The sequence below is a fragment of the Saccopteryx bilineata genome, chromosome 7, assembly GCF_036850765.1.
Source record: "Saccopteryx bilineata isolate mSacBil1 chromosome 7, mSacBil1_pri_phased_curated, whole genome shotgun sequence".
Classification (NCBI taxonomy): domain Eukaryota; kingdom Metazoa; phylum Chordata; class Mammalia; order Chiroptera; family Emballonuridae; genus Saccopteryx; species Saccopteryx bilineata.
In genome coordinates, this window is record NC_089496.1 from 45068728 (window position 1) to 45083231 (window position 14504).

General features: G+C 41.6%; 1 protein-coding gene across 2 annotated transcripts in view; it reads right to left on the minus strand.

Annotated features, from left to right (window-relative positions):
* HIBADH (3-hydroxyisobutyrate dehydrogenase) overlaps positions 1-14261 on the minus strand; it is a 100204-nt gene extending 85943 nt beyond the window's left edge. Inside the window, exons 1-2 of one of the 2 annotated variants that reach the window (XM_066239745.1) lie at positions 14069-14261; positions 6640-6800 (exon numbers count right to left, since the gene is read on the minus strand). In XM_066239745.1, coding sequence (XP_066095842.1) covers positions 6640-6800; positions 14069-14159 — 252 coding nt within the window. In that variant the 5' untranslated portion in view covers positions 14160-14261. Of the gene's footprint in view, positions 1-6639; positions 6801-13863; positions 14039-14068 lie in introns of those variants that run through there. The other variant, XM_066239746.1, reaches the window with a different exon arrangement.
* Positions 14262-14504: the final 243 nt, after the last annotated feature.

Here is a 14504-nt window from a genome sequence, read left to right on the forward strand (position 1 = left end):
GCGTGTTATAAACTGACATGTTTCTACTAGGAAGCATGGAGCGACTCGACATGCGTGTTATAAACTGACATGTTTCTACTAGGAAGCATGGAGTGACATGGACGCACCTTAGGAATGGGACAGCCTCTGCCTCTCATGTGGTGAAAATACACATGACATTCCTCGTCTTGATGCACAGCTGATGAAAAGTGAAAGAATGGGAAGCCAAGCACAGTGTCCACCTAAACATTCTAAGCTAGAAGTAATTACCTTTCAATTTTCCATAACAGATTATCACCTTCTAAATCAAATTCTAGATAAATATGGTTCTACCATTGTTTTCATAAGTCATACTTTAAAATTTCAGATACTCATGTATCCCAGCACTTTGTGCATTAACGTTCAATAATCAGACCCTAAAACAACAAAAACAAAAGATTCTCTCTTTCAATATTTCATTCTAAAGGCAATACAGAATTTTAGAGTCTACCATGTGGCACATTCAACATGTATATTTTTACATATCATGTGGATTTGCCACAAATAATTCTGGAAAAGATATTTTTTCCATCAATTATAAATAAATACTTCAGTTAAAATGAAAACCTTTCCTACACCCAAATAAATACTGAGATTCAGAAAGTGGCAACTATTTCCCCACAAACAGCTCAAATTCTCTCAAGAAAATCACAGCTCAGTAAGATGAAGAAATTAGAAAAAGAAAAGGTGTAGGAGTCACTGTTTGATGAAGAAATTAGAAAAAGTGTAGGAGTCACTGTTCTCTACTCCTGGACTGTCTCAAGAACATGGGTCACACGGGGACCTCACCTGCTCATCCCAATGAATAGACACAATGCAAAACAGCGGCATACCTTTCAGTGGCCTTCCCTTCTACGGCACATCTCCCAGGGACTGTACTAAAGCCCTGAGGTCTCATAATCAACCTCAGACTTTCTCTCCGGAATCGAGGGAGGCCTTCCATTGAAGGAAGTTGAATTCCATCTAGATAACTCCTTCAGAGGTGCCCTCAGGGGCACCAACAATTACCTCACAGACCTAGGGGTACTCCACACCTCCAAGGTTCTCATGCCAATGAATTGGCAGTGCCAACTCATGCAACTGCCAAGCACATGGGTGGCCAATCAGCCCCCTGCATCCCTAGCATCTGCTTCTTGGGATGCTCGGGTTGCCAGAGGACCACTAACCCCTCAATTATACAGGGAAGTAGTGTCAAAGCTCACAGGTCTGGAAAAAACACACAATGATAGTGAGAGCTGGGATGGCACCAGTGGACTGGCCACAACTGCTCCAAAGCCAATAACTCATATTTGGTATATAAGAAGTCTCTAAATTGTACTTTAGAAGGCATGTTTACTAGACAGACAGACAGACAAATGTGTGTCCAGCTATTCAAATCATCTGGCCTTCCATGTAATGACTTTAAGAGTCTGAAATAAATGACTGACAAAATTTGGCCACGACTCAAAAGCAAGGTGAAAAAAACAAACCTTGCTACCCATCTGACACTAATCACAGAAGCCTTTAGGAGCCAAACTAATTAGAATCCCTTCAATTAATTTGCTAATTGAATAGATAAGCAAAGACAGCATGCATCAGTGAAGGGAACACTAATTTGGGAAGCCAGAGACTCAAGTTTAGTTACAGCTCAGCCACCAAGTCATGTGTGACTTTGTGCAAATCACTGAACCTGTCTGGCTTCAGTTTCTGAATCTATAAAATAAGAAGAGTGATTTGGGTTAGCTTTAAGGGTTTCTACCTCCAAAGCAGAAAGGAAACTTAGGCAAAGAGACTTTTCATATTTAGTAACCTTAAGCTGTAGAAAGGTACAATCTCTGTTAAAAGAAGGGCGGGGGGGGGGCTGATGGGACAGGAAGCATCTACAATTCCTCAGAACAAATGTATAGCATTAGCAGGATTCGAATACACTTCCACATCTGTAGACAGTCACTGGCCTGGCTGACTCTGAGCCATGGCTGTGCTCTAATTGTCACAGCCATCCCAGAATAATCTCTTGCTAATTCCAATGGCCTCATTCTTATACTATTATGAATTAGGATGACTCTACCTTTCCATTATCTCAATTTTGACTACAGGAGATTGGTTCCCTTGTGAATCATAATATCTACCATCTTTACAGATTTTTGCAGCCAATTTCTCTGGATTTAAAGTTATTTATATGCTAGTATACATAACTGTCAGGTGTACAATACAAAGATTAGAAGGCTAGGTAAATTAAAGACATACCTGCTTTGCTGGGTGAGGAGAAAGAGGAGAGGCCTCAGGGCCCAGAGTAATCAGGAGAAACTGCATCTCCTTGACGCATATCCACTGGAAGGAGACAACTGCTGACTAGTTGCTTTATGTAAAGAGAAAAATCTCACTGTCTCTTCCAGACAAAACAGTCACCTAAGTCAGCTCAGCACTGCTTTCGAGTAAGTGAGTAAGAAAAAACGTGCAAAGAAAAAAGATGAACATGACCTTGGTTAACCTTGCCACTCGGTGTTTCTTAATCTTTCCATGTAGAAGAGCATACTGTTAGTTGAAAATGACAGGACACTTAAAAAACTGGCAAGAACGGTTTGTGCCTACATCTTGAAGCATTTGGTCAACAATGATGGAGCCCACTCAGCAAGAGGCTTTTAAAGTTCTCGTTTAACAAGACCTGAGTGGATGCCAGATTAGATCCCCAGAGAATTACTTAACCAGACACGTTCAGCCTTACAACCCACGAACAACAGGATGCTTTCCAAGTTTTCAGACAGAAGACAAAAAAGCATCTCATTAAGCCTGGTTCAACCCGAAAACTCATGCAGAAACAGTGCGAGACTTTTGGCACAGATAGTGGCATCCCCAAGGAAATTCCTAGACGATGAAAATAAACACGAAGCACAAGTCACATGCTCTCAGTGCCAGCGCTTATAGAGAGCACCCAGCATCTTCTGCAAAATTAAAGTGGCACAGAAGGAATGGTGCAGAATACATTCTCAAACTGTCCAATCACCATCTCCTACTTCGCTTTTACTTTCTATCATCGATCTTTCACTTAAAAGTGTGTCTGCACTTTCCTTCCAAAGCAGTCTGGATGCAATGACTCAGTCAAGACAGTGGTGTGCTTCTCTGTGTGGGGTCGGGGAGTGAGGATTTGGGAGAAATATGGTAGAGCTACAACATTTGATGTGTAACAACAGTAGTAGCACCCCACACTCTATGTGCCAGGTTCTCCAGGACTAAGAGGAAGGTCCTTTGCCAACCTCATTTATAAGATGAGAAAATGTAAGTAGAGTGAGGTTAAGTAATATGGCTGAAGTCACACAGCCTGCACATGGTAGGGCTGAGATCTGAGCCCAGGCAATCTGGTTCCAGGGCCTGTTGTTTTTTAACTACTACATTCCCAATTTATTGATTCATGACTTCTAATATACAAAGGCCTAATATGTACCGTGGGATATAGTCTCAAAGATGCTAAAAGATGGAAATGACCACAAATGCCCTATTAGAACAGGTTAACATTGAAGGGTATAAAGAAGTTGGTTAGTTGGTTAAATACAGCGATGTCAAATATATTTACATGTCAAAGTCTTTTATTCCCTTGAGAACCCATGTTGTATTTTTCACTACTACGTAGAGCTTGAGGAGAAAGCTCCAGGGCTGGATCATTCCGAAGCACTTCTGCACCTGGATCTGCAGGTGCCCATCTTACCCCTGGAGGAGGGGGCAGATCCTGACTGCAGAAAGCACAGCCAAGAGGCAGAAAGAAAGAAACCCGACTACATCCATGCCCCAAGTTCAGCTGTGCAGAGGGTCAGACCACTCCCCAACTCTTATGAGATAATTAATCCCATTTGGCTTTAAAAAAAAAAAAAAAAAAAAGCCTGACCAGTGGTGGCATAGTGCAGTGGTCTCCAACCTTTTTTGGGCCACGGACCAGTTTAATGTCAGAAAATATTTTCACGGACCGGCCTTTAGGGTGGGACAGATAAATGTATCACGTGATCGAGACAAGCATCAAGAGTGAGTCTTAGACGGATGTAACAGAGGGAATCTGGTCATTTTTTAAAAATAAAACATCGTTCAGACTTAAATATAAATAAAATGGAAATAATGTAAGTTATTTATTCTTTCTCTGCGGACCAGTACCAAATAGCCCACGGACCAGTGCTGGTCCACAGACCGGGGGTTGGGGACCACTGGCATAGTGGATAGAGCATCAACCTGAGACACTAAGGTCCCAGGTTCAAAACCACAAGGTCGTGGGTTTGAGTTCGAGCTCATCCAGCTTGAGCACAGGCTCACCAGCTTGAGCATGGGATCATTGAAACAATCCCATGGTCGCTGGCTTGAGCCCAAAGATTGCTGGCTTGAAGCCCAAGATCGCTGATTTGAGCCCAAGGTAGCTGGCTTGAACAAGGGGTCACTGGCCTGGCTGGAGGCACATATGAGAAGCGATCAATGAACAACTAAAGTGATGCAACTATGAGTTAATGCTTCTCATCCCTCTCCATTCCTGTCTGTCTGTCTCTCTTCCAAAAAAAGAAATGAAAAAAAAAAAAAAAAGGAAGGAAGGAAAAATTTTCTTCACGATAACCAAAAATCTTTAGAACCAGTTGACTGCTTTTGACCCAGATATGCCTATTTTGGTCTTTTCTCCCTGCGTTTCCCACTAAACACTACTACAGATATCAGAAATCAACTAGCCAGCAGCTCTGTAGTCTTTGGGGTGGGGGCTGTTTCCTTGGGCTGCCACTGCATCAGCTTCACTGGACACAGTAACACTATGGGAAGAAGGGCACATCTGTCCTTACTCTGTAAGCAGCAACTCAAATATATTCTGAATTTTTAAACCCTTACTCCCTTCATTGCACGATTATGCACAAGGGCAAAGAGTTTTCAAGATTTTCCCCTACATTTTCCACCCCACCCCCAGTCTTGACTTTGCCTTATAGTAAAATGAAACTCATTTTTTCTTCTATACAAAAAATTTTAAGACTAAGTAACTATAAAATAATACTGACATTTTAATATATCAGGACTTATTCATCCAAATTAACGTTTCCTTTTAAAGTAGCGCTCTAAGGAGATCTCACTTGCTCCAATTACATTGTCACTGTTCAGAATGTTTTTTAAGCTGTCAGCATAAATCATGGACCAACAAATGCTTTCATTTTATTATAGCACGATACTTCCCCTCAGGCCCAAAGCTTTTCTATCTTTTATCTCTCTCCTTTCATTCATCTGCATTTCACATCCTCCTACCCTCCACTGCTGCTATTATAATCAATGCTCAGATGGGACGTGGGAAAGAAACTTCTGTCTTCTAGGCTTGTAGCTTCAGTGTGAACCACACACAGAACCTTTCCCACCATGTTGGGGGCAGGGGTGGGGACAGCAGGCAAGAGACCAAAACAAGTCTTCACTCTTCACTGCTCCGGAAGGGGCAGCCGCCCAGAGCCCAGCTTCCTTTCCTCCTCGCCCCCACCTACGTATCTCAAGGAAGAGGACAACAAGGAAAACCTAATCACTGAGTCTGTCCCAGCGCCTTCCAATTTACTTTCAGGCATCTGTGAGATCCTGTCTCCATGACTGTCATTTCAGACTGCCTCATTTCTGTTTGAAGATGATCGAAGATTATACACAATATTAGCACAGTGTCTTATCAGAAATGAAATGACTCAGCAGTTAATTACTTTTTCCTCCTCAAAAATGTTTCAGCACTTTATTATAGTCAAAATACAATTTTAGTAGAAGCTTCCTTGTCATGTTACTTAGTCCTGCGACCTAGACACATCTAATACTTGCCACATCCAACTCAACCAGTTTTATTCTCCACAGCTCTAGGTGGACTGCTAGACATATGGCAAGTACTCAACCTGTACCTGTTCATCGAAGTAGGAATCTTGAGAAACCTGGAGACTGACGCTTCCACTCTGGAAGAAAATTGCTTCTTTATGCCCATTCTTCTTCTGGATGAATCCTACTTATTCTGCTATCTGGCTAAATGCCTAGTCTTCCGAGAGAACTTCCCTAACTGCCTTCTCACCCAATGTAACACACATTTCACTAAAAATTAATGAGACTCTTTTTCTTTTGACTTACCACAATTTGTAAGCATTGCTGAACTGCGGCTCCAGAGTCAGGACCCAGAGACTGCACGGGCGTGAGCAGTCACAACCCAGCCCTGGAAAGTTCCGAGGCGATTCCCACACGGCCCTGCTGCTAACCCCAATGGCTCCCACACCACGGAGAGGCTGGAGGACACCAGTTCTGCAGATGGCCTCTGAGTTGCCTACACCTGCTCTTTACGTAGACATTGCATTTCTTAGTATTTATTCCAAGTCTATTATTCACAGCTTGACCATTTATTTCTTCTCTCAGAATTTTTTTAGCACTCTCCCTGTCCTGGGGTTACAACCAGCCTCAATTCCACTCTACAACTTGTTCAAGAAGAATTCCTTCATATTTCAAAATAACAAAATTCTAAATTCAGTTACTAATACATGGTTTCCTGTGAATATATATTACAGACAGATAAAAATAAAATTAACAATCTGGTTTACAACTCCACTGGGTATATGAGGAAGCTGTCACTTATTTGAATCTATGTTCATTTTTAAACATCAGCATCTTAAGGAAAGACCTTACCTGTTCTCCTGCATCTTGAAACTCCTTGCATGCATCAGGGAACACATCATAAATAATGAGTGGATAGCCATGTTTCATGAGATTTTTTGCCATTGGATTCCCCATGTTGCCTAATCCAATGAATCCAACTGGAGTCTTAGAGGCCATTGACCTAGAACACACTGATTTCAATGTATTAGTTTTAATAGGAGCAGGTAGTATTTTTTATTGTAAACATTTATTCAACATTGGTAAGTCAAATGTTATTCTTTTTCACCCATCTTCCCATCCCTCCTCCCTTTGGCAACCACCACCATCTTGTTCTCTGTACCTATGGGTCAGATCGGTCAATTGTTATTTAGATGTTTTCTATTTTAAAACTAATAAGCTAATGAAATTTAAAGATATTGACAATGTGCAGACAAAGTTCTAATTATTTAGTTCTCCAAGAAGCAATTAAATTTGAAGCAATCTCTTCTGTTTTCTACCTCTAGAACATTCCTTTACCATTTATAACAATAAACTTTAAAATGTTGTCATTTATACCTTGGCTGGGTAGCTCAACTGGTTAGAGTGTTGTCCCAATATGCCAAGGTCGCAGGTTCAATCCCCAGTAAGCCATACAAGAATCAATCAATCAATGAATGGATAAATAAGTGGAACAACAAATCAATGTTTCTCTCTCTCTAAATCAATAAATAAAATATTGAAAAGTTATTTATAAAATACTTACTATGTACTTTATTACATGAAGGAGTCTAGGTTCCTCATAGCTACATTATCTCCTTTAATAAGATATATTAAAAAAACTTTAAATTTTCAATAAAACCTATAACTTGAACAAGATCTAAGAACAGGGAAAATGTTAGCTTGCCACTCCCACACCTACAGAAAACCATCAACTCCAACCTTATAAAAAGCAATCTGAGGCCCTGGCAGGTTGGCTCAGTGGTAGAGCGCCGGCCTGGCGTGCAGAAGTCCCAGGTTCGATTCCCGGCCAGGGTACACAGGAGAAGCGCCCATCTGCTTCTCCACTCCCCCCCCCTCTCCTTCCTCTCTGTCTCTCTCTTCCCCTTCCGCAGCCGAGGCTCCACTGGAGCAAAGATGGCCCGGGCACTGGGGATGGCTCCTCGGCCTCTGCCCCAGGCGCTAGAGTGGCTCTGGTCACAACAGAGCAATGCCCCGGATGGGCAGAGCGTCGCCCCCTGGTGGGCAGAGCGTCGCCCCTGGTGGGCATGCCGGGTTGATCCCGGTCAGGCGCATGTGGGAGTCTGTTTGACTGTCTGTCCCCGTTTCCGGCTTCAGAAACATACAAAAAAAAAAAAAAGGCAATCTGAATACAATGTTGACACAGGAGAATTTCAACCAAAAGTCACCAGTCACCAGTTCACAAAAAAGGTTCTAGGAAGAGGGGTGGACACTTCCAAGGGCCTTAAATGGCAAAAGTAACAGTCTCAGCACATTGGGCTAACAACTCCATGCACTTCCAAAGGGGCACTTCCATTTATAGGGGAAAAAAGTCATTAAAGAAAACTGTATGGCCTGACCTGTGGTGGTGCAGTGGATAAAGCATCAACCTGGAAATGCTGAGGTCACCGGTTCGAAACCCTGGGCTTGCCTGGTCAAGGCACATATGGGAGTTGATGCTTCCAGCTCCTCCCCCCTTCTGTCTCTCCTCTCTCTCTCTCTGTCCCTCTCTTTGTCTCTCCCTCTCCTCTCTATAATGAATAAATAAAAAAAAAATTAAAAAAAATTAAAAAAAAATTAAAAAAAAAAAAAACTGTATGCTGGTTTTGTTTTATTTTCTTCTTTTTCACAAAAGGCTTTTTGACATCACTCTGTGGCAAGACAGAACAGAGGCTCTGCATTATCATGAAAATAACATTAAATGTTATTACTGTTTCTAGATTTAAAACTCCACTCAACAAATATTTATTGCTGAGTAGTATTTCATAGTATATATGTACCACATCTTCTTTATCCATTCATCTATTGAAAGGCTTTTTGGTTACTACTCAGCCATAAGAAATGATGACAAAATGGATAGATCTTGATAACATTATATGGAGTGAAATAAGTAAATCAGAAAAAAACTAAGAACTGCATGATTCCATATACAGGTGGGATATAAAAATGAGACTAAGAGACATGAATAAGAGTGTGGTCATTATGGGGGGTGGGGCACAAAGAAAACCAGATAAAAGGTGACAGAAGACAATTTGACTTTGGGTGATGGGTATGCAACATAATTGAATGACAAGATAACCTGGAGATGTTTTCTTTGAACATATGTACCTTGATTTATTAATGTCACCCCATTAAAATAAAAATTTATTTAAAAAAATATTTATTGCATAAAGTTCTATGACAGAGCTCAGAGACAGACACAAGCAAGTTATGGGCCTCACCCTCAAAAAGTTCAGTCCAGTGAGAAAAGAAAGAGAAATAACTCTACTTGTCTCTTCCCCTATCATTTCCCACCTTCTTTTTCTTTTTCTTTCAAGGGCTCTGGTTTTAGAGCTGTGTAGAGCATCAACTAACCGAAGTCACCCTTTTAAGTTTCAAGTCTCTCAACTTCTGAATCCCTGCTCTTCTTGAACTTTGTCTACATATGAGATTTCTTAAAAGCAAATTATGTGAAGTCCTAATGCTTAGGAAATAGAGGTCTTCTTGAGTTAAAAGCATCTATAATTCCTTTTAGCTTGATGATCATCTCTAACACTTCCATTAAATATGGGTGTCATTCTTCTGTACTATCTCATTCCCAGTGCTCAGTTCACCACACTGCACATGAGTCCTGTGTTAGATTTTCTGGTCCACAAGAGGTTCAGTGAGGATGATAAACAGCATATTTATTAGTAGAACAAGATCAGAGAAGGGGGCTATATTAACCAGAAGGCTAGTTCAGCTTTTGAAATTTTGACATTATAGCAATTCCCAGTGATGGGATCTTAGAAGAGCTGAAGCAGAGAGCTGATGTTAATTGTTGAATCTGAGGTAAAAAATAATGAGACCCAGATTCTAGATAGACCAACATGAAAATCACTGAAGACAAAGTCTTGCAGTTCTCTTCGTATCATCTTTGCTTGTGGCAAAGTTAGAGAAAGAGTAGTATAATTAAATGACTTGATGTCAAAAGAGGTTATTTACAGATGGTGATGTTTAAGAACTTCTTTCAGTTTAGAACACCTAGATTCTTATCCACACAAGATTAATTCTTGAGTGCATGCCCTTGAACTAACAAGGTACTTAACTTCTCTAGACAGTTTTATCAGCAAGAATAGCTTGTTCAGAAGGTTACTGTGAAGACTACTTGAGATAATACATGTAAAGCATTAAACAGTGCCTGGAACATGACGGTCAACAAGTATTTGCTAGTTTCGCTATCACTGGTAAAGAAGTAGCATAAGAGCCCAAGTCCTACATCAAATGCCCCTTTTTTGCCTAGCAGGTTAGAAGAACCAGAGTGCTAGAAGAATGAATGGAGACTACTTTAGGAGAATGTCCTGTGTCTAAGGAAACAGTTTTGATTTAAGGTGATATATGAATAGGCGTGCTTGGACAATAGAGAATAGGCTCCTAAAGGAGCAGAAATTCAAAGGAATATAACAAAATCATACTAAAAACTTTCAAACTTAATACATGTCACTTTAAATAAGTCACACACATTAATGTGTGGAAATACAGTGTGTCCGTAAAGTCATGGTGCACTTTTGACCGGTCACAGGAAAGCAACAAAAGACGATAGAAATGTGAAATCTGCACCAAATAAAAGGAAAACTCTCCCAGTTTCATACCTATTCAGTGCAGTTCGATGTGGGCTCACGCATAGATTTTTTAGGGCTCCTTAGGGAGCTATCCGTATAGCCTCTACAGACTCGTCACTGACTGATGGCCTACCAGATGGGGGTTTCTCCACCAAACTGTCGGTTTCCTTCAACTGCTTATCCCACCGAGTAATGTTATTCCTATGTGGTGGCGCTTCATTATAAACGCACCAATATTCATGTTGCACTTTGGTCACGGATTCGAATTTAGCAAGCCACAGAACACACTGAACTTTCCTCTGTACCGTCCACTATATCTCGACTGGCATGGCCGTGGGCTGCTCCGCAGTTTACACGGTGTTATGTCATCATCTGTGCAGGCCAACATGCTGCCACATCATCCTACAGAAACTGGAAGGGTTTTCCTTTTATTTGGTGCAGATTTCACATTTCTATCGTCTTTTGTTGCTTTCCTGTGACCGGTCAAATGTGCACCATGACTTTATGGACACACTGTAGTAGAGTTAGACCGTAACCAAAATCAAGCTGGCAGAGAATCAGTCAACACAATACAAAGGTGACACTGATGAGTAAAGAAACTACTTGGAAAGTTTTGCAGTTCCTCAATGTATATATAGATCTACAGATTATGTCTTCTTTCTCCAATGGGATATGGGCAAACTCATCACCCTCTTGGTAACATTAAGAGCTACCAAAAATCAGGCTTTTCTAAGTTTCGAAATGTAAAAGTTCTAATAGATTAATTATTTGACATTCCAAAGATGTTTTTCCCTAATCAAAGTAATGTATTTCATTGTAGATAACAGAAAAATACAAAAAAATATAAACTCATAAGGGAGCAAGTCTCACTACACAGAAATAATCACTCTTTTGCATGTGTTTTCATTATGAGATTATGTTGTGTGTACACTCTGTGTTCTACTTTATTATATAATATTGTTAAAAGCATTCTACCTGCTTAATATTAAGAGTTACTGAACTAAGCATGGTGACTTACTCTATAAAGGCCTTTATTGTTTGACTCAAGTTATTTCAAAAATCAATATTCTCCCTATGTAATTTCACAAGTTTAAGATCAACTTTTGGCCCCAGGGCCAGGTGCAGCTTTTCAGGGCTACACGTGCAATCACCGGAAACTAACGTTAAAGGGAAAAAATGCCATTATATGTTCTGTTTATGCTATGTGTTGATTTTTTTAAAATTTTATTTATTTGAGAGAGGGAGAGAAACATCGATTTGTTGTTCCACTTATTTACTCACTGATTGGTTGATTCTTTTATGTGCCTTCACCAGGTATCAAACCTACAACCTTGGCATATGGGGACTATAACCAACTGAGCTACCTGGTCAGGGCACTATGCATTGTTTTGAAAATATATTTCTTATATACAAATGGGCCAATACAAAAACAATTATGCCCTTTTCTGAAAATGATACTGATTAATTTTCCCATTCCACCTCTGCCCAGGTGGTCACTTTAAGACGATCTGACACAAATTATTTTTCCATGTACATGCTGATAAGTCACAATGATTGTACAGGGCCTATGTGTGTAGATTTTTCTAAATCTGTATAAAGAAGTCTGATACTAAATTTAATTACCTTCTAAGATAAATACAAAACTTCATTAAATGGTACTCAAACAGTAACACATTTGGTTTAATATTGCTCATTTTTTATTTCCTTTTTGATACATTAAATATTTTAGAAGATGTGCTATTAACAGGCAACTTTCAGGTCTCATTATTTTGAAATAGTAAATAATTGTATGGATCTTTATAATATTACCATCCATATGATATAAACATCTTAAACATACTACGGAGACAACCCACAGAATTCGAAACACTAAATAATGTTACTATATGAACATGGTTCTTTTCCTTACTGTCCCTAGACTCCAAACTTACATGTAGGATTTTTTTCAAACTCCAATGTTAAAAAAGATAACACTTGTAGTAAAGGAACTGTAACAGAAACATTTAAAACAGTTACAGTTTAAAAACAACTGCTGGAGAGTTTTAAACAATCATCACAAAAAGAACTATTTAAAATTTATCATAAATCTATATTCATACAGCATCTTTGGGTCAAGGGACCACAGGAACAAGATCACATGCCCAAGTAATCTAATCAGCATTGTAGCACAGCATTCCAGTTTACAGCGATTATTATTACAGCCTTGGGCCACAGGCTCTTCTATCGTGAATTGTAAGAACTCTCATAACTCTTAAAAGGTGCATGAAGAGTTCATTAAAATATCATTTGAACACCTTGGAAGACCATGAACCAGCACATATGTCTTTCTTGGCTAGTCACAACTGAAAAAATTGCACATTCATGTGAAAACTGGTGCAACTTTTACTACTGTGGAAAAGTGGCTGATTTTTTTTTTTTTTTAACATCTCCAAAGGGGGGAACATTTTTTTGTAGCTCATTACAGTAGCTCAGGTAGTGATTACACTCAAGTTTGGCCGATTCTGTGAGTCTGTATCTTGTTACTGTGATTCTGCATCAGACATCTGTTCTCTTGCCTCACCAGGAGCCTGCCCTTCTCAAGCAGGGGAGAAATGCACTTCTCTGCTTAACTTTTACTAAGGAGGAAGGGGAGCTATTAAGAACTCAATTCCCAGCCTGCTTGTTTTTTAATCAAAGATTAAAAAAACACACTAATACCAGGGCATTTAAAGAAATCCTGAATATAATTTTGCTGAACAGTGCAGTGTTACAACTCTCACACTTTTACAGGAAAACAATGGCAGTGACCCACAAAAACACCCATTTTTCAGTTGGAATGCTGATGGGGTAGGAAACGCAAGAATGAGGAAGAATCAAAGACTAACTTTCTAAATCCTGCTGGGATAGATACCCTAATTCACTTGCCAAGGGCCCTCAGGCACTTCACCTGAAAAATGAAAAAGATGATTTCTCTGGGTGGAAAAACTGCCTCTTCTTAAGTCACTGGTTAGCTTCCATGACTTGTAATGGTATGGGGAGAGGGAGGAGGATAGGTTCAGGCCACACTTTTGAGGACGTGAAAAGTATCTGGGTTAATAATTTGACAGAAGTGTCTGTCATCTTCGGTTAGCACAGCTCCAAAGGGGCAATGGCAAGCTCGTCTTGCGGGTCAAGGGCGAGTTAAAACTTTGCTAGAATGACTTACCACCTGGTTTGCATTGACACCCTGTGTAAAAACCATCCTGCACGATTAAGGTGGTTAAACAAAAATCAGGCCCTGCTGCCCGAGGGGGCGTCCACGCAGGGTGCACCCCAGGGGAGGTGAAAAGCCAACCGGCGCTGCGAGGCCAGGGGTCGCCCGAGGCTGGGCCCTCCACTTGTCCTCTGAGCCCTAACTAACTCCAAAAAAGCACGCCTCGGACCCAAAATACTCTTCTCTTTACCCCAAGGTCTTCCAACCCCTACCTACGTTCCGACAAGGGCGCTGAACGCCATTCACCTGGATTCCGGGCGAGGGTTTTGGGAAGGAAGCACAAGCAGCGCAAGCGACAGCCGCAAAAGACGCCAGGCCTTGGGACCAGCCAAAATGTTGGGTTTTAAGTCCCGATCCAACTGCAGCGTCTCCGTGAAAAGACCCCTTGAGCCGTCAGCGCGATAAGCGGGCGGCCGGAGGAGGGACGGGGAAGGAGGCGCGAGGTCCTTACCCGCTGCAAGGCTGGCCACTGCCGGCCGCTGCCGGCGGCTCCAGTACCGGAGGCCGGAGGCGGCTCCACGGAGCCACAAGGAGGCTGCCATGCTGCCCCTGCCCCGCCTCCCCGCGGTGACCTCCGCGGCTCCGGCTCGCCCACTGACTGCGAGTGTACGCGACGGGGCGGGCGGACACAGCGCCCGGTGAGGGACCGCGCGCACGCGCTCTGTCGCTCGGGGCGGGCACCCACCCGCGAGGGGAGGAGCGCAGCACCGAGAGGCGCGGCCCGGCAAGGACAGGGGCTGTCAATCCAGAGAGCGAGCCAATCAAGATTATGTAGGGCCTCCGCAATTCACGATCCACCAATAGGAGGCCTTTCAAATAACCCGCATCAAGCGCCCTGGCCCCGCCCCGAAGCCCCGCCCCCGTTTGCAGACTGCGGGTGGGAGTAT